Source organism: Sinohyriopsis cumingii, chromosome 3 (assembly GCF_028554795.1).
Source record: "Sinohyriopsis cumingii isolate HCF-2022 chromosome 3, ASM2855479v2, whole genome shotgun sequence".
Lineage (NCBI taxonomy): Eukaryota > Metazoa > Mollusca > Bivalvia > Unionida > Unionidae > Sinohyriopsis > Sinohyriopsis cumingii.
Window position 1 is genome coordinate 120,473,700 of NC_142963.1, and position 25,239 is coordinate 120,498,938.

The following is a 25,239-nucleotide window of genomic DNA, read 5'->3' on the forward strand; positions in this document are numbered from 1 at the left end:
GAAGAATCAGCAGTCCCATTTGACAGTTCTGAACTAAGACTGCAGGAAATGAAGGAAATTATAAGAGACAAAAGGGCCGCGAGAACCCCTGGATCAAATAGTGTTTTTACAAGGTTAACAAATACTATCTAAGACCCACCAGAAGACTCTGGAAGCTAACAAAGGTCATATGGAGAAGAGGTAAGCTGACAGAGTGTTTTCTGCTTGCAAAAGTTTGCTTTATTACTAAGGGAGGAAATTCGTCAGGAATACAGGACAATACAACTTCTAACTAGGAAGGGAAGATATGCCAAGCCATCCTTGCCAGGTGTCTGACGAAATGCATTGTTGCGAATAAGTACATCGATACTTCATTTCAGAAATATTGAATTCCAGGATTGCCTGGTTACCTTGTGCAAACAAGTGTCTTAACTAATATCACCCAGGATGCCAAGGAAAACAAAAGCGATCGGACAGTGTTGTGGTTAGACCTCGCAAAAGCATATGGTAGCATTCTACACAAGTTGGTGAACCTGACTTTAGAGAAATATTATATACCAGAGACGTTCAGAGACATTCTTCAATACTACCTCGATAATTTCAAAATGCACCTCAACGTGTCGAGCCTACACAACAGCATGGTTAGATTAGAAATGTGCATCAAAAGCGCACGTACCAATGCGGGGTTACTATTTTCAACTTCAGTGAATCTGCTTGTGAAGTTAGCAGAGATGATCCGAGGTCATTTATGTCATTTGGAGTTCGGCAGTCTCCTGTGAGGAGCTTCATGGATGATATGGCAATTGCATCCAAGTCAGTGTCAAAAGGAAGATGGATGTTAGAAAATATTTGAGACCTGATTAACTGGGCCTAGGATGAAATTCTTGTCATCGAAGGCAAGAAGTTTGATCCTGAAGAAAGGGAAGTTGCAAGATAGATACAGGCTCAGAATAGGAGAGGAAGTGATACAAACAGAGTGAGCAAACCAATTAAGAGCACCGGTAAATGGTTTAAGAACTCCATGAATGACAGTGAGAATGTAGACGATATGAAGTGACACGCCAAAGACTGGATGGAAGCCAAAAAAAAGAGTGGGCTACCTGGGAAGCACAAGGCCTAATTTTATCAGCATGGTATTCTACCAAGAATACGTTGCCCACTTCTAGTATACCAAGTCACATTGACGGCCGGAGAAGCAGTCGAGAAAATGTTTAATACACATCTGCGACAATGGATGAGTGACAAATAGCTTCAGTAATATCGGCCTCTACAGTATTTGAAGCAACTTTCAGTTACCATTTTCGTCTTGTTCTTAAGTGAATTGATTATGTGGATCAATGTAACTGAAATGATCAGAGAACTGAATGTGTAATTCAGTTATGGTAACATCCACATATCTGAAACACATCCACAGTGTGTTTATGGCCGATTCCAGTGCTTTTTTCTCTCAAAACAATCGATGTATCAGTCGGCAACTATTGGTTTAACTGGTGGTAATTATTGGTCTCTGATCTTTTGGACAATGTGTACGCTGTTGATGATATGGTTTTCAGTCTTGCCCACTAGAGGCCTTATGGCAGAAGTTAGATATTTGGCCAAAGCACACTATACACTGCACAAATATATTCTTTTATTTCTTGAAATAAAAATCAAATACTTAAATTTGATAGACTTGTACCATTGCTAGTGTTGGTGTGCATGAACTTAAGCTATACTTTAATAGTCAATAATGTAAAATTTCGATGTCGAGGAAAACTATGCGCAATGTTTACGTAAGCATTCATTTTCTATAGATAGGTATGTCAATTAAATCAATGGGACTCGATGTATTAATGATATGAAACAATGGGAACCAGTCTAGAAATGGGTGAAAATGATTAATATAGGATTGATCATGAACATTCCGAATTTTAAAGTTATCTTATTTTTAATAGCACGATGTTTGCATAGATTTACTAATATAGTTGAATTAGTACTGTGAGTCTTACTATGGTCTATTACATCGCAACGATTTACCTTCCCATAATCTTCACTATGAATGTGTGGCTTGAGACCAAACGGACTACTAAGTATAGACGAAATATTGAACAGGGCTTTTCGCGTAGTGTTATATATGTCTGGCATGCATTGATACGAAAATAATTACTTCAGAGTGCCATAAAAACTATTGACTACATCTTCAACCTTTACATGGGAATATATTTCTTTTGAAATGATGCAAACTATTATTTTATATGTTTTTCCCCCAGAATGTAACAAGAACAGATACAATCGTGTTATTGTTTCTTAATTATCAGCTCTTGTTGGTGATGTCCGCAAGATCTAGATAATTTCAATATATTAAAACAGTTTTTCACTGCAGTTGAGTCCATCGTCAGATGGGATCCCCTTTCTTACAGCGTTTCGGCACTGATCCGCTACATAACTAAGGTTTGCGCCGACTGAGTCGATCAGGCCCAGGCCCGAAGCCGATTAGCTTACCCATCACTGCTCTCTTTTCCGCCAAATCAAATTTGAGGCTTCCTCGGCCTGTTTGCCAAACTTTGTGACTAACTTCATGAGGCTAGCCGCTGTAATTCCCATATCGCACCAAAAGGTCTGTGGTGCAAAGCCATTGCATCCTATTTCCACTGGTATATTCCAGGCCATCCATCTTTTCTGCTGACACTTATGGATGAGTGGCTGATTCTTGGCCAATTTCTTTACATGTGTATTCTCTATTCTAGCTTCACATAGCACTATATGTTCTAACAAAATCGACTGTTTGGTACCTCCTGACTAGACTACAATATCAGGTCGGAAGTTGGTAATACATATGTTTTCTTGGGAATTTCAGCTGGCTTTTTACATATTCCAATCCTGCTCTGATGTCAAGATGTCTCCTGCTTCAGTCTTTTGTTTTTGTGTTTTACCGATTTTCACAAAGCAGACGAAATTTGGACCACTTTTCACTTGCTGTTTCTTTCTCCTGGCTAAATCCAAGCTGGCAGCAATCTCAACAAGCCTTTGCTCATGGCGCCAGCGATAACGACCGTCTGTTAGAGCTATATTGCAGGATGACAGACAATACTCCAAATTTTCAAGTCTGCCACAACATTTACAGGTTGGGTCATCAGTTAGTCTCCGCAGCTTCATTTGTGTTGATGTAGAGAAAACATCATACACTGAGCTTAAGAGGAAGCAGATTTTCGCGGCAACATCTCTCTAGATGTCACTCCAAAATAGTTTCCTGGAACTGGACATTCCCAGCGTAGCCAAACCATATCACCCACCCCATCACCACCACCCGATTCCTCATGCTGACAGCTATGATTCTGCAAGACGTTCTTCTTTCGGGACCATGTAGCGCTTTCTTTGATGTTTCTTGCTTGATAAATAAGTCTTTTCAGAATTCCCAGCCCTAACATTCCAGTTGCTACTGTGCCTACTATGTCACTGTGTCTCAGTCTGGATTATGTGACTTCAAGACTTCAATTGCCCTTGCTGCCACCCTTTATTCCCCGTCATATCTACGGTTCTGCTTCTCTCACCGTCTCATCTGCACTGTCCTTCAAAATCATTACCTGCATTTCCTTAGTCACCTTGAACTCCTCTTTTTCCAATCACCATCTGGAACAAAGAAGTCAATAATGAAATCCTAAATACACCGATCTAACTTCCTAGTCACGATCAGAAAGCTCGAATGGAAGAAGTAGTGCATGTGAAAGCTGCACTAAGGGTAAATGGTTACCCAAAGTGTATTTTCAAGCCTCCAGAAAATCGAATAAAAAAAGCAACAACAAATAAAACAAGCAAGACTAGGACTGGCCCAAATAGAGCTAAACTGGGTATGCCATTTCCATGGTACAGCAAACGTTCTAGCTAGAGTGCTCAGACAATAGCGGATCAACGTATATCATAAATCATACATCTCTTTAAGAAAACAACTTACACGTGTCAAGGACAATGCAGAAAATTTGAAGAAAGATGATGTGGTTTATTATATCAAATGTAATGATTGTGAGAATACAATTGGAAACAAGTAGAATGTTAGAGAGAGGGATCAAAGAACACAGCAATAGAGAGTCATCAGTCATGCAAGTCATACCATCGTTTCCAATCAGACCAAGATTATACCAAGATAATCACACCAGAGGACAACACATGGAAAACAAATGTGAAAGAGACGGTTGAAATAAGACAGCGGAGGTACATACTAAACAGGCGACGAGGGGCTTGAATTACCACCCATCTACACCAGTCTCAATGTATCAAGTGACCATTATAAATCAGTCACGTGATCAACATTAGTCGCTGATGAAGGCAGTGATGAAATTGCCAAAAATGTCAAATCTTGAGATACTTATGCCATAAGTATGAGAAATTATTAATGATCATGGATTAGTTCAGATATGGTAAAGATTTTATGTGCTATTTATAATTTTGTAAGATAATGTGTTTCATATAATAATAATAACTTAGAAGATTTTTCTTGCACACATTATTGATTGAAACAAGCAGAATCTCGTTCACCAAACCAAACGATAGTACTTGTATGTACCACTATGTTCTATCATAATTATTTTAGCACTCGTAGGTTAACATGCGTGTGATACTTGGGGACATGGGTGTCACACTGGAAATCCTATTTTAAAATGGTCCATATGTTTAACGTGTGAATTGTAGTACGCGCTCAAAAGTGTTTGTATGGTCAAAAGTGCTAATGGGATCAAACTTGTTTATCTGAACAAACGGGAATGGTACACACGACAAACCAGGCCTAATTTTGGATTACTATCCAAACACACACGACATATACATTAGAGTACTTAATTTTGACTATTACCCAAGCAAACCACATATACGAAAGACCCGCAGTTTGATTACTATTAAACCCATATATGTCTCGACGGCAATTTAACATTGAAAACAAAACGTCAAACATGTATAGTTTCAAAGGGTCGCAGTACATGGGGGTTTACGAGAATTTAACATGTAAATAGTTACATAGTCTCCAATTACCTAGTTATCTACTATCCGATACTAAGTTATCTTCTATCCGATACTTAGTTATCTACAATTATATTAATTATTTATCTACTATCCAGTACTCCATTCACACTGTTCAAAACTCCTTATATATTCTCTGAAATCACCACACCTACTATCAGACGAAAAGGATAGAATGTGGATGAAAGGGATGAAATGACACATATTACACACACCACATTTACTATCCAACACCCCACACAGGCTACCCCAAATGCCTTGTGTCGTGTCCATAAATCCACACCTACTATCAGACAAAAAGGATATGATACAAAAGAAGTGGATGATATCACACACTTGTACTATCCATCAACCATCTTTTGTTACTATCCAACACTCACATTTTTATCCTATCCAACACCCATTTTTTTATTTATATCAAACACGATGTGGGAGATATGAAGACTTCATACATCTACTAACCAACAAAAAGGGTAGGAGCGCTTTACACAAATTATACTAGGCCACAAACCTACTATCACATAACAATTGTAAAATGTAAAAGAAGGGATTAAAATACACACAATTTCGTTCACAAACAAGTGTTGATGGCAAATTAGCCCCATCTGTTCTGGATAAACGTTGCAGGACGAATTACGGAATGCATGGCAGGCTTCGAGAAGTAGTAAGCACGCCACTGCTGCCACTCGACACTTTAACTCATGCAAAGCGTGCTTCTCAGTTGATTGTCAGGTGGGAATAGAGCCACACACCTCACAACAGCATGTTTCGCGAATTCACGTAAATATATAATTTAACTTTCACTTCGCGTGGGAAAAGGGCCACGCTCACGTCCATTGTTTATTTTGCATGCAACCAGATAGTCAGGCCTGCATGGACGCAGAATAGTGTTCTTTGATCTAGAAAAATCTTATGATCTTATATGCTTGAATGTATTCTTTGCTAAATCTAACCATTACGAATTAACAGGCTGCATATATAAATTAAATGCAAGTTTCCCAACAGGTAGAAAATACAAGATAGAGTAGGTGACCACTTATTTGACATAATCGAGCTTGAAAAATGAACTTCACAGGGCTGTGTGCATACTCATACAGTCTTCAACATAATGATAGAAAATAGATACCACGGATTTACTGAACGAAGGACTCATTTTGATGTTTTTGTATTCTGATGTCGCTGAGTATAACATTGTAGAAAATACAGATGTTCCGTTTCTGAGAGTTATTTCTTTCAAAGTGGATGTGCCATTGCTAGTTACAAGAAAGGAGGGGACACCGATAATTTTTATATCATCATTATCGTCCTGTCCGTACATCTTATTTAGACAGTGTCAATATTAGTATAACAAAGTAGACTTTGGACAAGGTATTATAGTCTCGAAACAAAAAGTCACGGTGAAACTGTATTTTCGAGAAAGAGTATCTAGCGAAGTGTACAAACAGATGTGATGTGTGTACCGAGGAGGCACTCCAAAATGAGGACATGGTTTAAGAGAGATGCCAATATCAGTGTGTGTACGGTAATACCAATTTTAAAATCAGAATGGGGGTGCCATCCGGGTGTGATCGTCCTTTTGATGGAAAGGTCGAAGGTGGCACTACGGGGAAGGACTCGTCCAACCTATCCGGATGAACTCAAACCACGGAGAAACGGTTTGCAGGCCAGCGGGAACCATCGGTGTGTTACCAATCTAAATGCCCAGGTCATTTTGCCAGGGAGTGTCTTAAGGTAAAACCGGCTCATGAGAATATCGTTGCCAAGGAGAAATTTGGTAAGCCGGTATACCTTGCGTCCGCTACCATCGACGACGCCACCATCTTGTACGACACTGGGTGAAGATGTTCTTTAAAATGGAAGACTACATGGAGGAGGATATAAACGTACAGTATGCAAACAGCACGCCCGACTCGATGTTAGTCGTGATCATTGACCTCGACTCAAAGGGAAAAAGAAGTCGTGTGTTTATCAGGATTGTCACACAACCTCATCTTGTGTTGTCGCTATGTGTTACCATGCCGAAACCGGAGACCTGTACACCAGCACCAGTGAGCGTCGTGGACATCAGGTCCAAGGATCGCCAGGCAAAGTGGACGCCAATGGAAACGACGAACTCGCCTTTTGGTAACTTGCTGACAACCGAGCAAAAGAAAATACAGCAGGAATTTGGAACACGGTTGCAGAAACACGCCGAGAAGAAACCCCAGATTGTCTACAAGAAAGGAATCTTGTACCAACACAAAAAGAAAAGTCGAAAGCACTTCAAGCGAAGTACTATGAACATAAAGGTAAACAACGCCATTCGAAATCGGAGACAAGGTCTTGAGGTGTTGTTGCTGTTGCAGCAAGAACACAAAAAACCTGTAAGTCTCGTGGAGAGGACCGTATGTCGTCACCGAGAAGGTGTGGGGTCATCACGGTCGTCACCAAGAAAATCGAAGGCATGAACATGGTTCCAAGCTGTCCGCATACAAAGGAAGATACATCATCAGACAGGAAGTGCGACCCATCGCTGTCTATAAATCAACAGGACGCGGTACAGACGCTGTTAGCAGGATATGCCGATGTATTAACGGAACTTCGAGGGAGAACATCACTTATAGAATTCAGCTTGAAACTGGTGTTAAACAAGCCGATTCAAATCCAACCTTGCCCATTACCTCACGCGAAGTTCGAAGTGGTGAGAAAGTAGAAGAAATGGTTGCTTTTGCTGTAATCGAGCCTGCAAATTCTCCATATACAAAAGAAAGGTGGTACTCGTCGTTTCTGCGTTAACGATCGTAAGTTAAACCAGGTGACGGAGTTCCAGTTTTGAAATGTTATCGGATCCTGAGCACATTTTCGTCACCATGCCTAAGGTAAAGCGTTTCTCCAAGGTGGATTTGACCAAGGGTTATTGGCTGATCTCGGTGATGGAAGATGATAGATCGAAACTCGAGTCCAGAACGCACAAAGCGTCATTACAAGAACGATGAGGATGTTATTGGAACCATTGCGCGATAGGGGCGTATTCAACTTCTAAACATCTACTGGCTACGGAAACGAAGACTGAGCAGATGTTCTATAACGATTTCGTCAAACGGGATTGACTTCTCACTCATCAAAGTGCCACATCAGATTCCACACGTAGACTATTAGGGATATACCTTGAACCAGGACACACTGTCACCAGAGAAGTCTAAGGGTGAACAACTTCAAAACGCAACAAACCCCACTACTATGACCGAAGTACGATCGTTCGTACGATTAGCCGCTTACTACCGGAAGTATGTGACGAATTTCAGCGCGATTGCTGGACCGTTGTCAGACGTGACCAAGAAGAGGACCCCAGATAAGGTTATTTGTACCGATGCGTGTGAGAATGCCTTCCAAAACTTGAAGAACAGACTGCGATCCGAAGCCGCGTTGCTGAAAGAACACGATGGGACTTTTTTTCCATTGACGTATGACAGTCGGAAACTGTCCTCTGTCGAGAAGAACTATTCCGAATCGGAAAGGGAATATCCAGGAATCGTGTTTGGCACGGTATTTGTTTTTGGAGAAAGCTCATTTTGGAGACAGATCGTCAACGATCAACCACTTGCATATCTGACGCAGGTAAAACTCTCGAATGAACAAATGACGATGTGGTCTATGTTCATTCAATAATATCGGATGCAGACAAGGTACATCAATGGTACTGAGACCGTGCAGAGGTATATCTTCCCATGTCGATATTAGGATTAAAATAGAGTTTATGCTTAGTTTCTATCAGATGGCCCATATTGGACTACAATCACCATAAAGGGCATATACTTGCATGCTTTAAAAAAGTAATAGCAAAATAATGAAATGAGCTTATCCAAGTGGATATTTAAAGCAGATTGTATAACGGAGATGATTTCGAAGATAATATAGCACCATTTTACAATCTGTCCTTTGTGCTATGTATTATGTTTTTTTAAGCTGCCATGCAGTTTCTGTAGATTTTATATAATTGTGAGTAGGTGTGCTTCTTAGGTCAATCCTGGACTAAAGTGATGGTCCAATTGTTGCAATACAAAATATACAGTAGGTTCAAGGTTGATGCAGTACAAAATATACAGAAGGCACAAGGTTGGTGCAATACACAATATAGAGTAGGTACAAGGTTGTTGCAACATATTTTCAGCTGAACATCTGGACTGTATAATATACATTTTAGTATCTGGCAATAATTTACAATTCGAGAAACATACTGGAGGTCTTGAGCTGTACAACCTTGAAAACTTATGTTTGATAGTGTTTTATTAAGCGGAGGGGGGACTGGCAAATTCTCTAAACATTCTGCTTATCAGTCACGGATTATCCTGGTAACAAAAGTAGCATATGCTACGGGCCCCACACTTTCAAGGGCCCCGCGTAAATGCTTTCAAGCTATCGATTACCTACATGTAAATAATACTGTTACTGAAATGTCAAACATATTTGTCATTATCTGGCTGTATAGCAAATGAAAAAATACAATTAACTTAACTATGCAAGTTAAAAATTTATGTGGGAATTTTTTTTTATTTAGGACCCCTTTATAACATATGCTACAGGCCCTGCACTAGCATTTTAAAATCCGGCACTACTGCTTATTTACACTTTTAGCTAATGCAGTAACAATGAAGAAGCTTTTTGAACTATATAGCAATATCCCGTGTGGTCTAGTGGTTGCGACCTCTCATCGCGGTGGCAGGGATTCGATTCTCCGCTTGGAAATACTTTTGCTTGATTACATGCAACGCTGAAAAAAACAAATGTTGTGCAAGCGTTCTTTGCGTGTTATTTTATGACCGTCGTCAAACATATATAATATTACGTTTTAAATTTGCAAAATTAAAAGTATTTGTATTTGTAATGGCTGTTACCTTAGTAAGCAAAGGAAGAATTATTTTTATTATTATTTTTAAATTTCGCTGGCTATGTCTAAACTTTCTATCAGCTCTTATGAACGTTGCACGCATATCAATTGTGACGAACAGTGTCAGTTGTAGGGACAGACTTGTACCTGGTAGGCACGGGTCAGTCTTGGTTTGTGGTGCAAAATAGCCTCGAAACTTTGGTAGAGGACATAATAATATAATTAAAGATGAAATAATCGATAAAAGTCTCTCAAAATACAGAACAATTTCAGAGCTGCTATCATATGTAACTGTCCAAATTTGGAAGAATTAAGAATGCTATATAATGCTCATCATCTCCACCCCACCCTACCCCCAGTCCTAACTTCGAGACAGGATGTCCTGCTCAATTAGGAATCAGTGGTAAGAGCTATCTAAAATCCGCTGACAGAGGCTGTTCGTACTGTTCTATATGGAGCGGTGGTAAGATGAAACTTGCCTTGCACTAAAAATAAACTCTCTCATAGATTTCTCTCATCATCTGGTTCCCGGAATAATGCTATCAATGTTATTGCACCAGCTAATCTAATTTGAAGCTGCTATGCCGGTAGAGAGTTCTCGGCATATGAGAGAGAGAGAGAGAGAGAGAGAGAGAGAGAGAGTACGTTTTCTTCGAGTACATCAACGTGTGTATTTGTGTGTTTGTGTGTGCTGGAATGTTGGTTTGTGGATGTGTATATGATGTGTCATGTGTCATGATGTGTATATATCTGTGTGCGTTTGTGTTTGTAAGAGAGACAGATGGCAGGGGAGACTTAATTACCTAAGTGACTTCTCTCCATCTGCTGCTGCAGCTGACCGCACATAACGTTTATGACGAATCAGTACAGTAACCGGAGAGAGTGGTTTAAAATTTCACATTTCCTTATTTGTCTGATGCACACACACACACACACACACACACACACACACACACACTTTGGGGTTCGCACTTTATTAAGGTCAGAAAAAGTGTAAAGATTCCTGCAAACAAATAACCAAATGATACTGGTATGCAGCACGATTAATGTGTCCCCTTACAAGTAACCAAACCATACTGGTATGCAGGACGATTAATGTGGACCCTTACAAGTAACCACTCGATACTGGTATGCTGCACGATTAATGTGGCCCCTTACAAGTAACCAAACGATACTAGTATGTTGCACGACTAATGTGGCCCCTTACAAGTAACCAAACCATGCTGGTATGCTGCACGATTGATGTGGACCCTTCTAACAAGTAACCAAACCATATTAGTACGCAGCACGATTAATTCGTCCCTTTCTTAATATAAACGAAAAATTCAATGCAGCTTGCAAAATTCAGTCCGTTAAGGGCGCCAAGGATAAACGTTTAATTCATCACTTTCACATCCACTCTGTTGTTCAGTAACGTGTTAAAAATTATATTCTTGCAAATAAAATACATTACTTACTTCGCTTGTATTATTTGAATCATCCTTTCTAATAATAATAATAATAATAATAATAATAATAATAATTGCCACGCTTAAGATTAGATATCATGATTCTGATAATTAATTAAAGTAAATAAGCAAAAATAAATCAAAATAGTCACGAAACAAATGTACGAAATTTAAAACAAAGGTAACAAAATGATAGACACACATACCCCACCACCACTATTTACCAAATTATTTTGCCGAGGAAATCAAGAGTATATTAAGAGAGGAAACGTCTAGCATGCACGGGACTGTACAATTTCTATAAAAAGAAGAATTTTGATTTGCTTTATGTCTAACGTGTCTCAAACAAATATAAGCAAAAGTGTTGAAACTAAATCGCATTGAAGTAGTAGTTTTTGTGTCGACTATGCCACTATAGTTTCGTGGTAGAGCAATGATAATTTCAAAAGAAATTCAAATAGTAAAGTTGGGGACCGTTTCGGTGCTTTGAAGTATTTACATTTACTATTAGGTCTAATTACAAACTCTTATATCTGCAATAATTTCTCTAAATGCTTGAAATGCAGATGAGAATTCGGAGTGATGTGCGATTCAGCCCCTAGGCCCTAACGGGGGTTCCATTCCACAGACACCTCTCCAACCTTGTTTTCACTCTCCCATAGGATCAGCCCTTGATATACCCCAACTGGCTAATTACACGTAGAATTTGTTTTCGATGCCAATTAATGTAGAACCAAATATTATGTACTTACAAAAACACGTCGCAATATTAGTGCAAAGACACGTCACAATATTTAGTGCAAAAACACATCACAATATTAGTGCAAAACACGTCACAATATTGATATTCTCCATCCACATAACAACGCATTTTCTTCATGGCCTTGATCTCATTTTCTCGTGTTGTTGTATTGGCCTATGGAGCATATATATATATATATATATATATATATATATATATATACACAATCCGCTTTGAAGACTGCAATCACGTGTAACTGTGGAGTGATCCTTGTATAAGTTCAGCTCACTTTATCATAACCTTACTAGCAGCACTTAGCTCACACAGGGATTGAGTTACCTTCCAAATGGAAAATTGATGTGCATACCAGTGATCTTAGCATGTGGAAATGTTGATGCAATCGTGCAATAGCGGTTTTATCCGATGACAATCAATAGTTATGTTTTGTCTTCTGGTCTCAAATATCGATTACTGATACCATAAACTTATTTAAAATACTGAGAAACAAAATCACAAGTTATATATGTAAACGTTCCGACTTTCATGCAATGTTAAGTACATTTCATTTGTCTTGTTTGTTGACGTTCTATATCAGTATTTTATAATTTACCTTTTCCCGAAATCAAGGTAATGGTGTACCTGACCAGGGACATTTATTTTGTTAACAACATAGTACATAGCTAATATTTATCTATAAAAATAGATTAAATAGTCAGCTCATTATGAATGGAAGTTAGCAAGGTTACTTCTATCTGAAGGCAGGCTATAAGTTTTTAAATGGCGCTTGTACTGAAATCTATCTTGTGCTAAAAATAAACCATGATGTCACTGTGCCCTGCTGCCGCCATGTTGTTTTTGGATAAAGCACCGTGAGTCGCTTAGTCATCATTGGCGACTCAGTCTCGAAAGGCCATGCGAATAGCGCCCTTGGGGTGTTGTCTGTCTTTGTTGGCATCGTTTGCTGTGGCTGTGCAGGCCTATACGTGAGTGACAGTCCCTATTGTAGTTGGTGCAGACATACTGGGAAGACTGCGTTACAGTGGTTGCTCCCGGGTTCTTCTTTCTCTTACGTTTCTCTGCCGCCAACTGGCCTCTCCTCGCATCAGCGACTGATATGCCATTGTTTACTGTCAGTCTCCAGGTGCCTCGGTCCTCGGCCAGGTCTTCCCAGCCATCGGGTGAAACGTAGGATGCCTTCATGTCCCTCTTGCATACATCCTTGAAACGGAGTTAGGGGCGGCCGACTCTTCTCATGCCAGTGGCCAGCTGTCCATATAGTATGTCCTTTGGCAGCCTTCCATCCTCCATGCGTCGGACGTGTCCCAGCAATCGAAGGCGGCGTTTGCTCAGCAGGGAGTACATGCTGGGGGTACTTGCACGCTGCAGAATCTCGCTGTGTGGAACACGGTCTTGCCAGCTGATTTTCAGGATGCGTTTTAGGCACCGTATATGGAAGGAGTTGAGTCGGCGTTCTTGCCTCATGTAGGTACTCCAGGTCTCACTTCCATATAGAAGGGTGCTGAGAACGCAGGCCTGGTAAACTCGGACCTTGGTGTGGTCTGTCAGCGCGTTATTTTCCCACACCCTCTTCGCTAATCGAGCCATGATGGTGTTTGCCTTTCCATGCCTTCTGTCCAGCTCCATATCAGTCGAGAGAGTGTTGCTGATGGTTGATCCCAGGTAGGTAAAGTTGTTGACTGCTTCCAGGGTGACACCGTTGATTTTGATGGAAGGGGTAATGGTGGTATCTTGCACGCTGACATTTGTTTTTTCCAAGCTGATGGTGAGACCAAACTGCGTGCAGGCATCAGCAAAATGGTCTCCCAGTCTCTGGAGGGCTTCCTCGGTGTGGGTCACAAGAGCTGTGTCATCTGCAAAAAGCATCTCCCTGATGAGCACAGCTCTCACTTTTTTCTTTAAGCGGAGTCGTGCCAGGTTAAACAGCCCCCCGTCGGATCTGGTGTGTAGATATATGCCATCCGTGGACGTGTCGAAGGCGTAGGACAGGAGCAGGGAGAAGAAGATCCCAAAAGGTGTTGGTGCCAGCACGCAGCCCTGCTTCACGCCGCTGTTAATTGGGAAGGAGGTTGAGGAGGATCCATCATACAGGACTGTTCCCTTCATATCTGCATGGAAAGAGATTATCACGCTGAGGAGTTTTGGGGGGCAACCGATCTTACTCAGAAGTTCAAAAAGGCCCTTCCTGCTGACCAAGTCAAAGGCCTTGGTGAGGTCGATGAACATCATGTAGAGTGGTTGACCTTGCTCTCTGCTCTTCTCTTGGAGTTGTCGTAGGGAGAAGATCATGTCTGTCGTCAACCTGCCTGCTCTGAAGCCGCACTGGGATTCCGGGTACACACGGTCCGCCAGCAACTGCAGCCTGTTGAGTATGATGCGGGCGTACACTTTACCAACGATACTCAAAATCGAGATCCCTCTGTAATTATTACAGTCACTGCGGTCGCCCTTGTTTTTGTGAAGGGTCACAATTGTGGCATCGCGCATGTCTTGGGGGACTACTCCTTCCTCCCAGCAGAGGAAAAGTAGATCATGCAGTGGTTTAATCAATGTTGGTTTTCCGTGTTTGATAGCTTCGGGCGGGATGCTGTCACTACCTGGTGCTTTGTCGTTTGGAAGGGAGTCGATTGCTTTGCTGAGCTCCTCTAAGGTTGGCACTTTGTCGAGCTCTTCCATGGTGGGCAGATTCTTTATGCTGCTGAAGGCTGCATCGGTGACTGACGTTTCTCGTAGTTCTGAGTAGTGCTCCACCCATCTGGCCATCTGTTGCCCACGGTCTATGATCTTCTCTCCCATCAGAGATTTCAGACGAGCGACCCCTTTCACTGTAGGGCCTAGAGCCTTCTTGATGCCACTATACATACCTTGGATGTGTCCGGACTCGGCACTGCGCTGGATCTCTTCACACAGTTGTTGCCAGTACTCGTTCGCACACTGTCTAGCGATGAGTTGGGTGTTACTTCGGGCACTTCTGAGAGCAGCAAGCTTCTGTTAATTAGAGCAGTTTTTGTAAGCTATGAAGGCTTCATTAGAGCAGTTTTTGTAAGCTATGAAGGCTTTTCGTTTCTCCTCGATTTGTGGTTCCATCCTTGATAGATGTGCGTTGAACCAGTCCTGGCTGGGTCGTTCCTTCTTGCCAAACTTTGACATAGCTGTGCTGTAGATGGCACCCTTCATGGCGTTCCACTTGGGCCACTTGGCTGTAGCGTCGTGCTCAGGCAGGTCCTGAAGAGCCTTGTCCAGGGCGGACACATACTCATCCACCTTGGCGGGGACTGACATCTGCGCGGTGTTTATGCGAGGACGTCCTTTTGGTTTTGAGCGGTGTAGTGTGTGTGGCTGTAGTCGTACTCTGCTGCTCACGAGGGCATGGTCGGTGTCGCAGTCTGCACTGTGGTAGGTTCTGGTGGAGAGGTCGCTGTTAAGGGCAGAGCGCCTGGTGATGACCAAGTCGTGTTGGTGCCAGTGATGAGATCTGGGGTGTTTCCATGACACTTTGTGTTGTGGCTCACACTTGAAGAAGGTGTTTGTGACGTACAGGCCATGGTAGGTGCATAGTTTCAGCAGTCTCTGACCGTTTTCGTTGGTCTTTCCAGTGCCATGATATCCGAGGCAGGTAGGCCATGACTCGTGGTCCGCACCTACTCTGGCATTAAAGTCGCCGAGGAGGAATAGTGGTTCGTTTTTGGGGCATCCTTTGATCTGTTCGTCCAGCTGCCCATAGAACTGATCCTTTGCGTCTTCTGACGACGTGAAAACAGGCGGCCCCGCGTGAAGGTGCTGCTGTGGACACAATAGTGTAGGAGAGGCCATATGCAAGTAACCTCCTGCCCCGCAGAGCGAGACAGTGGTCCTGCGGCGATCGCTATACCTGGGACGGAGAGGCTATGAGAGACGCTTCACTTTCCTTTGGCAAGCGGGATGTCAGGCCCAGACCTCGCACACCCCTTTAGTAACACGTAGTAATTTACGACATAGGGAAAAAATAAGGTTTTATTTGCACTTCCCTCACAATGTACTGTTTCGATATAATCAACTAGAATATAATTATACAGTAATAATTTTGTACATTTTAATTTCTTTGTCATCCTTTTATATCGTTTGAAAATCTACGTTGACTAAAACTCTTGTATGTACACATTATATATATATATATATATATATATATATATATATATATATATATATATATATATATATATATATATATATATATATATATATATATATATATATATATATATATATATATGTGTGTGTGTGTGTGTGTGTGTGTGTGTGTGTGTGTGTGCGTGTCCCATATGATTGTGTTGAAACCCCAAAAAGTAATTTAATTCTACTTTGTTTGCATTTCAGTTATTTATTTTTTTTGTAAAATGAGTATCATTTTAAGGGTGGCTGTCATCAATAGGGACAGCTGTTTTTGTATTGCTTTTCCCATCAATACATGCATACAATTATACTTCCCGACAAAATTTGAAGTGCTGCTCTTTTCAACGCTATAACCCAAATGAACATAATGCATTCTTATATGTTTTAAACTGTCATTCGAAATTATGATTCGTTTGTAAAACTGACATTGAAATAAACATATAAATTTTGTTACCGATTAACAACACATCAGAATCAGAAAAGGGTAATAAAATCAATAATGCATAATGCAAAACAACAACAAACAAAAAGCAAATTTTTTATAATTTTGTTAAAAAATATATGGAATATATATGCAACATTTCTAGATATTACATGCATAACATCACATTAACTAAGCAATGAAACTGTATGGGCTAAGCAAAATATAAGAAATAGTCACTTAATGACATACGCTCCTCTCTATTTATATGTTAAAACTTGAATCACATATCAGGAGATCTCATCGGCATTATTTAATGGTTAATAGGGGAGGGGGCAGTTCTCTTGGAATTTTCATCTCAAAATATTCTGCACATATATCGGTGATGAAATGTAAGCAATTTGTGTATTATACTGAACCACAAAGATTCATCAAATTTGATTATATGAGCAATACAGTCTGCAGACTTAACCACCACTCTAACTAAATATTGGACTGCACATATATATTCAGATGAACAAATTTAGCAACCGGTACTGGTTTTCAGGAAGAACAATAACACGGAAAAAATCAATGAAAGCCATTAGGCCGGTTCGCCTTGTCCAAAGGGCTATTTTTAGAAAGTGATATCACTGAATGTGACGTTATGCAGAAGTAAAAAGGTGCAAGGGCCATTGGAAATTCTTAATCTTGTAGACAACTTTAAATGTTATAAGAAGGAAACTGATATACATCCTCGCTACGTTATTGTGTCTTAGCTTTTTATATAATGTTGTTTACTTGATTAATTATTCACTGTTTTTTGAACATCCTTAACATCCGATGCAAAACCAATGTTATTGTTGTTTTCGGTTTTCAATTTGATTTGACTTTTTAATTCGAATTATTGTTCACTGGAATTACAAAAATCTCAATAATATTCTTGGACTACAACATTAATTTGGAATATATTGAATTCAGACGAGCACAGTTGGATTATATTATTGTGATATGCATGTTGACACATCACCACATGCCAGGCCATTGGGAGTTTAGTACGCTCGATACTACATGCATTAGCACATTGAATAGTGAAATTTATTTAGAAGATCATTTGAATTCAATTGAAACTTCACACATTTGAACTTGACATGTGATAGAACTGTTAGGACTACTTAGGATTTATTTTCACAATACCGTAAGATCTTTTTAAATTTTCAATTTGTATTCTAGGGAAATAAATTATGTTTTTAATTTTACAAAGCTTCTTGGTTTCGCGCTGTACAGTTTTCTACATTGTATTAACCGATTGTTAAGGAAAATTCTATCAATTTCGTTTGTAATTAAATTTTGTCATTAAGGTAGCACTAAACTATTTCGTAATTTATGATATGGGGGTACACTTTGATGATAGATACGCCTATACTTTATATTTATCTTTAGTTCTAATTATTTACGTGATTTCATTTGGTATGCACAATGGGACGATTGTAGTACATATAATTTTGTGTTTGCACGATTGAAGATTGAGTTCCAGCACTGTGCAAGAGCTGATGTCAAGTTTCCTGTAGACTTGCTTCTCGGTTGTGGAAAAATTCGAAAACAGCTGCAATATATCTAATCAAATATGAGTCCATTGTTTGTCCATGCATTGACCCTTGCCTTAATCGATGTTACATCGCTTTCATATTGTTTATAGATTTGTGGTAAGCAAACTACTAAAGACATCATTTGATAGGTTGTTAATAATAAGCACGTGCGAGGTATCATGATGTCACATTCATGCCATTAATGAGTGCCATATTGCAATTTATAAGAGTCGATATTTATTTTCGCATAAGGAGATTTAAATTGAAAAGAAGAACATTAATACACCAGAAAAAAGCGTTCATTCATATTTGTTTCATATGAAATAAGAGTATTAAATATTTTTATCATTTGCCGCGTAAGTTTGTAACTGAATAAAATTGTTCAGAGAGCTTCATAAAAATCAAACGAACTGAAAAACCTATGAAAATTCATCTATATATTACACTAATTCGCTGAACGGAATAAATAAATCTCAGTATTGAAAATGTTTTCCTGTTTCTTAAATTATTTTTGGGCGAGAATATAAGCTACATTTCAATTCTGGCTAAACTCATTCATCTGAGATAAATTGACTTTGATGAGAAAGTCAAAATTTGGATATAATTTTGTACATTTCTGACTAAAAATGTTTTGTGATGTTACTTTTCAGTGAGAATGACAAAGACAAAACGTTCCCAAGCGGGGAATCGAACCCCTAACCACTAGACCACCTGGGATATTATGAATGTTCTTTCTTGCTACTTGTTTATATTTATCACGGGAAGATGCAAATTATTTCTTTCTCAAACATTGTGCTACATAATCTAAACTATCTACAGACATCGGAAATTTCAAGCAGCGTGCAATCAAGTTTGACCCTTAATATTATCTAAAATTTTGAGTTTGAGTTTGATCAAGCGTCAACAAATTCGGGACCTATCTTGCGCAAACCTCTCTGAGCTTGCAATGATTCTTAAAATATTAAAAATAGTTGGCGAAATGATACATGTGATAATATAAATATCTTCCACTGCGTATCTAGCATCGTCATCAATTGCGTATTTAACTGTAGCCACGGCCACTTACCGCTCATCAATTGCCGGCAACAGTGTTCCAGAACGTGGGTCATCTTGCATGGATTACGGCCATCTTTAAAACGATGAAACCATAGAAAAAAAATTAGGATGGCAGAGAATTACATCGGTAAACTTGATCTAATTCGGCGTTGATATCATTTGGAGAGTATACTGAGAGCTCCTGGATTTTACAGTATGTTGCTTGCTCAGTGGCATAATTGTTCTCCTTCTCAGACATTGTATCGTAACTGTATGTTACCTTGGTTACGTCACATGCACATCTCTGCAGTTGCCCAGTGTGCTGCATGTGCATCTGAAGATCATTTTATAGAGCGTTATTTTGTCTGTCAATCTATATTACATGATTGACATATTAGTAGGTTATGACAAAACAATGACAAACAAAATGGTTATTAAAAAGAGTTAGAACTTTGAAAATAACTATTAGAATTTTAGGGAAATGTGCCATATTTGCGTATGTATAATGTAAGCCAATGCAAAGAGCATCTACTCAGATCCGTTGTCACATAATGTGTTGTCAGATCTAGGTCTCCCATTTATTCTGCCTGTCGCACACCGACAGAAGTGACTTCGCCCAATTTTCTCATAGAAAATATTTATTTTGCACGTGTTCACTTGTTTAATCAACTATCAATATGTATGGGGAACATTGAATAGTTTAATTTACTGTCAGTGTGTATTGGGCAACATTCAATAGTTTAATTTATTATCAACGTGTACTATGGACATTGAATAGTTTAATATATTATATCAGTATGTATTGGGGATATTGAATGTACTATCAATATGTATTGGGGACATAGAATTGTTGAATCTACTATAAACATGTATTGGGGACATTGAATAGTTTAATTTACTATAAATATGTATTGGGGACATTGCATAGTTTAATTTACCATCAGTATGTATTGGGGACATTGAATATTTTAATTTACCATCAGTATGTATTGGGGACATTGCATAGTTTAATTTACCATCAGTATGTATTGGGGACTATCAATATGTATTGAATATACCGGTGCGCGTACTTATCTGCCAGTTGGTATAAAACGTATCTCAATGTTGCCCAGCTGTTTACAGTTAACTTGTGGATACATGACCTGAACAAAAGAGAATAGCTAATTGCATTTCATACATTGTAATGGTCAACGGCAAATGACAGTAGAATAATGAAATTATTAACAAGAAATAAAAGACAAATATAAATTAAAGGTCAATAAGATCTCACCAAAAAATCGTCCCCGTCATTCAAAATACGACACAGCGAAGCATATTCCACTGTGACATTTGTGATAATATTTAGTGAAAAGAATTCACGTGGGCTTTTAACCTTTACAATAAAGTCAGAGTCCTATTATGTTTCGGAGAAAATTGAAATTATGTAATTATCCCTTAGTTCTTTTTCTCCCCTATAGATCCACAAGATATATAATTAGCATGTTCATTTGGTTTTGTTACAAAGGAAAAAAAAAGATATCATGAAAATTTTGGCCATGTTGGCTTCTATTGCAGATTCTATAGAAGTTAGGTTTTGGGATATATCTATCAGAAATTGCTTCACTTGTTATTCAAACTATGCGTGCTTTCTATATACCTTGTTTCCCAGCACTCTACACGTGTTGTAGATTTCGTAACAGTTTGCTTATATATTTGACAATCCTGCCAGAATATTAGAAACAATGGATCCACAATACACAGCAAATATAACCTACGATGTTGTTACAATAAATTTGCAGTTGAATTTCTGGATATTATTCTGTACAAATAAGTACCTGGCAACATACGATCTTCTAAAAATGACAGTATAAACGTCTTGAGTAAGTGAGTCTTGAAACGATTTGTTGGCAAGGAGGAATGGCAAACTGGGCCATTTGTTTTCATGCTGAACTCGTTATTACAATGACAAAACGGGGATTTTGAGCAAAACTACCAGAATCCCAAGTGGTATAGTAGATGTGAGTAGGTATTCCGGTTGTGACATTAGAAGGGAAACAAGTTCGATGATCTCTCCGTGAATTTTCAGGTTTTGTTCCTTGAATAGTTTGTTTTTATGTTTAATTTAGTAACAGGTACTTTATGATATATATATATATATATATATATATATATATATATATATATATATATATATATATACAATCGTTCTTTCTGCAAATCATAACTCATATATATATATATATATATATATATATATATATATATATATATATAAGTGAGTTATAATTTGTGTGTGTGGAAGAGTTTATCCACCACACAAAGATCGATTGTTTGTGATAATGAATTTCGGGGCCCGGTCGTGCTGCACATGCAGCACTTGGAGCTGATTCAAATTCCAATGACACCAGTGGGTTAGCTAACAACCAGCAGAGCATGTCGAGTCACATAGATAGAAGGCCAGGAGTCTCTCTCAGTTTTGGAAAGGGATGTACAGTTGTGACTCGTGTGGAAGATGTAAAGAAGATCAAGGCAAGTGTTGTTATCAAAAGTGTAGAAGAAAGCAATGGAGATAGTCTGTTTATGCAGTTTCATCCAAATGTGAAATTTGTATGAGGTTACTTCACCAAATCAGGAAGCAGCATCTTGAGCGGTATTGATATGGACAGTGATCACTACGATTGTCCTCTCTTATATTCTGACAATGGTATTGTGTCGATACTTCATTTGCCAACATACGTTTCCGACGAAGAGATATGTATGAAGCTAAGAGGATGCAGAGTAGAACTCCTATGTCCAGTTCAGCATAGTTGCATTTCATACACTGTAATGCAATTAGTTATTCTCTCGTGTAGCAGATGGGACACGTTATGTAAAATTTAAGTTTCTACAACAGATAAAATTCTTGCCTTACAGTCTGAAGTGCGTTCCAGATATCAAGATCCGGGCCATGTTATGAAAATTTGACATGATATTGTGTGCTATAAGTGTGGGGGGCAGGGCCGTGTAGTTAGGAATTGCAAAAGGCAACGATGTGACAGTTGTGGAAGCTTTCTTTTGATGTGTACATGTGGGATATGCGACATATACTACAAAGATGCCCAAACATGTACATGTTACATATAGGACATTGTGGAAGTTAATCCGCAGGTTGGTGATGTTGCGAGAGAGGAAGAATTATTGGAGCTACAGAGTGCCGAAGGTGATGAAGAAGAAGTTGAGAATGCGATACAGGATCATTATAGTGGAGAAAGGGGATGGGAGAATGAAGGAAGCAGAGTCGATAAGACCAATGAAAAAAACAAGAATCGAAGGAAGAACTAGACAACAATTTTACTATTAGTTATAGATCGGTGACAGAACCAGGAAGTGATGACAATAGGATGGTGGTTGAAGTCGCTGTTGAAGGATCAAATGATACTAAGAGTTCTCAAGAAAACGGAAACGGAAATAACAGTACTGTTACAGAAACTTTCAAAGTCGTACAGAGGAGAAGGTTTAATACAGTACCTATCCTGAAAACGAATAGCATGCGACGACAACCCATTAAATAATTCTTAGTATTCATGGAGATGATAAGGCATTCGACAATATTTAATACTTTCAACACACTAATCATTCAAATGGCTTTAAATATTACATCTCTAAATGTCAATGGCTCGCATAATTTGAATAAACTAAAGTATGTTTTAGAATTATTTAAAGAAAAAATGGGCCATATTTTATTGTTACAAGAAACCTTTTGGGATGATGAGTTTGCTGAAATTATGAGAGAAAATGATATTTGTAATGGTGACATATTTTACAGTAATGCGAGGGTTGATGTGTAAGTAGTGAGAGAATTGAAAAATCAGGTGACACAAGAAATGTTTGAAAAGAGTATAATGTTACATCTTGAAATATGTATTGATGATATAGTGATTGATTTAATCAATATTTATGCTCCAAATGTTGTGTGTAAAGCTTTTTCATGTGATTAGACACATATTTGCATAATAATACTAGTGATAGCTGGTGATTTCAATACAACCTTAGCTGGAATTGATCGATATGGCAAAACCCTACATATTGATGATGTAGCTGATCGACAGCGTTATAAAAGTATATATGATAAGAATATGCCCGATCTGAGGAGATCAAGAAATCCTGGTACTCGTATTTGCTCCAGAAAACAAGTTGTACTAGGCGGAATGAAGCAGGGTAGGATAGATTATTTTTTTATTTCCTCGAAATTGTATTCCAGTGTGCAAAACATTTACTATACAGATACCTCCTTTAGTGATCATTCTTTCGTGTACCTTAAATGAAATACATGCAAAGTGGAGACAGGGCCTGGATTATGGATACTAAATAACAATGTTCTTTGTGAGGATGACTTTGTACAGAGAGTGAAATCAATTTTTGCCGAGGGAAAAACTGAAGAAATGTGTTTCAGTGAACCGCTCATTTGGTGGGATAATGTAAAATACAAAATTAAAAAAGTATCGCATGTATACTGTACAAGAAGAAATAAGAAAAGATTACAAAATATGTTAGGCTGCAAAATAAATTGAAATCATTTTCAGAAAAAAAGTTGCCTATAACGGGTCATATAACATGAACAAATATGAAGAACTAAAACATCATTTAAGTGACTATGAAACTGAATTTAGTCGGGGTGCTTTATTGAGATCTAAGGCGAAATGGGCGATTGAAAGCGATAGAAATACTAAGTACTTTCTAAATCTTGGAAAATATCGACAGAAGAAAAAAAGTAAACAATGAATTGATTGGCGATGACGGTCTAATTATTTCAAATACAAATGAAATTATAGATGAAATATATCAGTTTTATAGTCATTTGTATTCTTCGGTAACTGTTGATGATAATTGTACGGATTCATTTTTAAATTTCGTAAACTGTTCTGTACCTGATTAACATAAAGATTTGTGTGATGCCATTATAACATTTAATGCAGTATATACAGATATAAAAGGGATGGCTAAAAATAAAAGCCCCGCCCCGAATGGATTGCCAGTAGAGTGGTATTGTACATTTTATGATTGTATATATGATATTCTGTTGCACATTTTTTAGAGTGTTAAGAATGACAATATTTTGTCGAGATCAATGATATTTGGGGTTATATCGGTTTTTTTAATTATTTTATAAAAACAAGGGAGATAACAGAAGGTTGACAAATTGGCACTATATAAGTACACTTAGTGTAGATTATATAATTTTAGCAAGGATTTTATCGACACGTTTGAAACTGGTATTACCCAAAACTATATCTCTAACTCAGACATGTTGGGAGAGATATTGCTGATACTATAGTCACTGTAAGAGATATTATGTATATGGTTGCCAGAGATAATCTTGAGGGATATATCTTAAAAATTGACCAAGAAACAGCGTTTGACAGAGTTACCCGCTCATGTTTGATGTCTGTTTTACGAAAGTTCGGGTTTGGTGACAATTTTATTCAGTGGATAAAGATCTTTCATAGTGAAATTAAAAGCAGTGTTAAATGCAATGTGCATCTAACAAACCCCTTTTTAATTAAAAATTCAATCAGACAAGGTTGTCCTATATCAGCAATGTTGTATGTATTATCAGCAGAACCCTTAGGGCTCGCTATCAAAGCATATCCTTATATCAAAGGTATTCCACTCCCAGTGTCAAGTAATACAAATGGACATATAATCCATTAATCAATCTTTTAATGTACTTGACTTGTATTGTAAAGGATCTGGTGCAAAAGTGAACAAGGAAAAAACAGAACTTCTGTTAACTTCTGGTAACCTTACTGATGAATATTGCAAAAAATTACAAATTCAAATTTGTGATCAAGTCATCTTAATTTTGGAAGCTTATGTTGGAAAATGTGCAAAGTTACGTGAGCAACTTAACTGGAATGATATATTGTCTAAAATTAAAAACTTATTGCAACTGTGGACACAGAGATATCTGACAATACAAGGAAAAGTAACAGTAGTTAATACCTTATGAGTTTCTAGAGTATGGTACATAGTGTCATTTCAGTCTCTTCCTGATATGATTG

The 25,239-nt window shown here is 38.4% G+C and overlaps 1 protein-coding gene across 3 annotated transcripts in view; it reads right to left on the minus strand.

Annotated features, from left to right (window-relative positions):
• The window catches only part of LOC149803698 (voltage-dependent calcium channel gamma-7 subunit-like), a 173,032-nt gene extending 153,596 nt beyond the window's left edge, over positions 1 to 19,436 (minus strand). For 2 of the 3 annotated variants that reach the window (XR_016420248.1, XM_089953485.1), the window contains exon 1: positions 19,251 to 19,382. Coding sequence is in view for 1 of the 3 variants with exons in the window: in XM_089953486.1 (XP_089809612.1) it covers positions 19,251 to 19,293 (43 nt within the window). In the remaining 2 variants the exon portion in view is untranslated. Of the gene's footprint in view, positions 1 to 19,250 lie in introns of all 3 variants that reach the window. The other variant, XM_089953486.1, reaches the window with a different exon arrangement.
• Between the last annotated feature and the right edge of the window lie 5,803 nt (positions 19,437 to 25,239).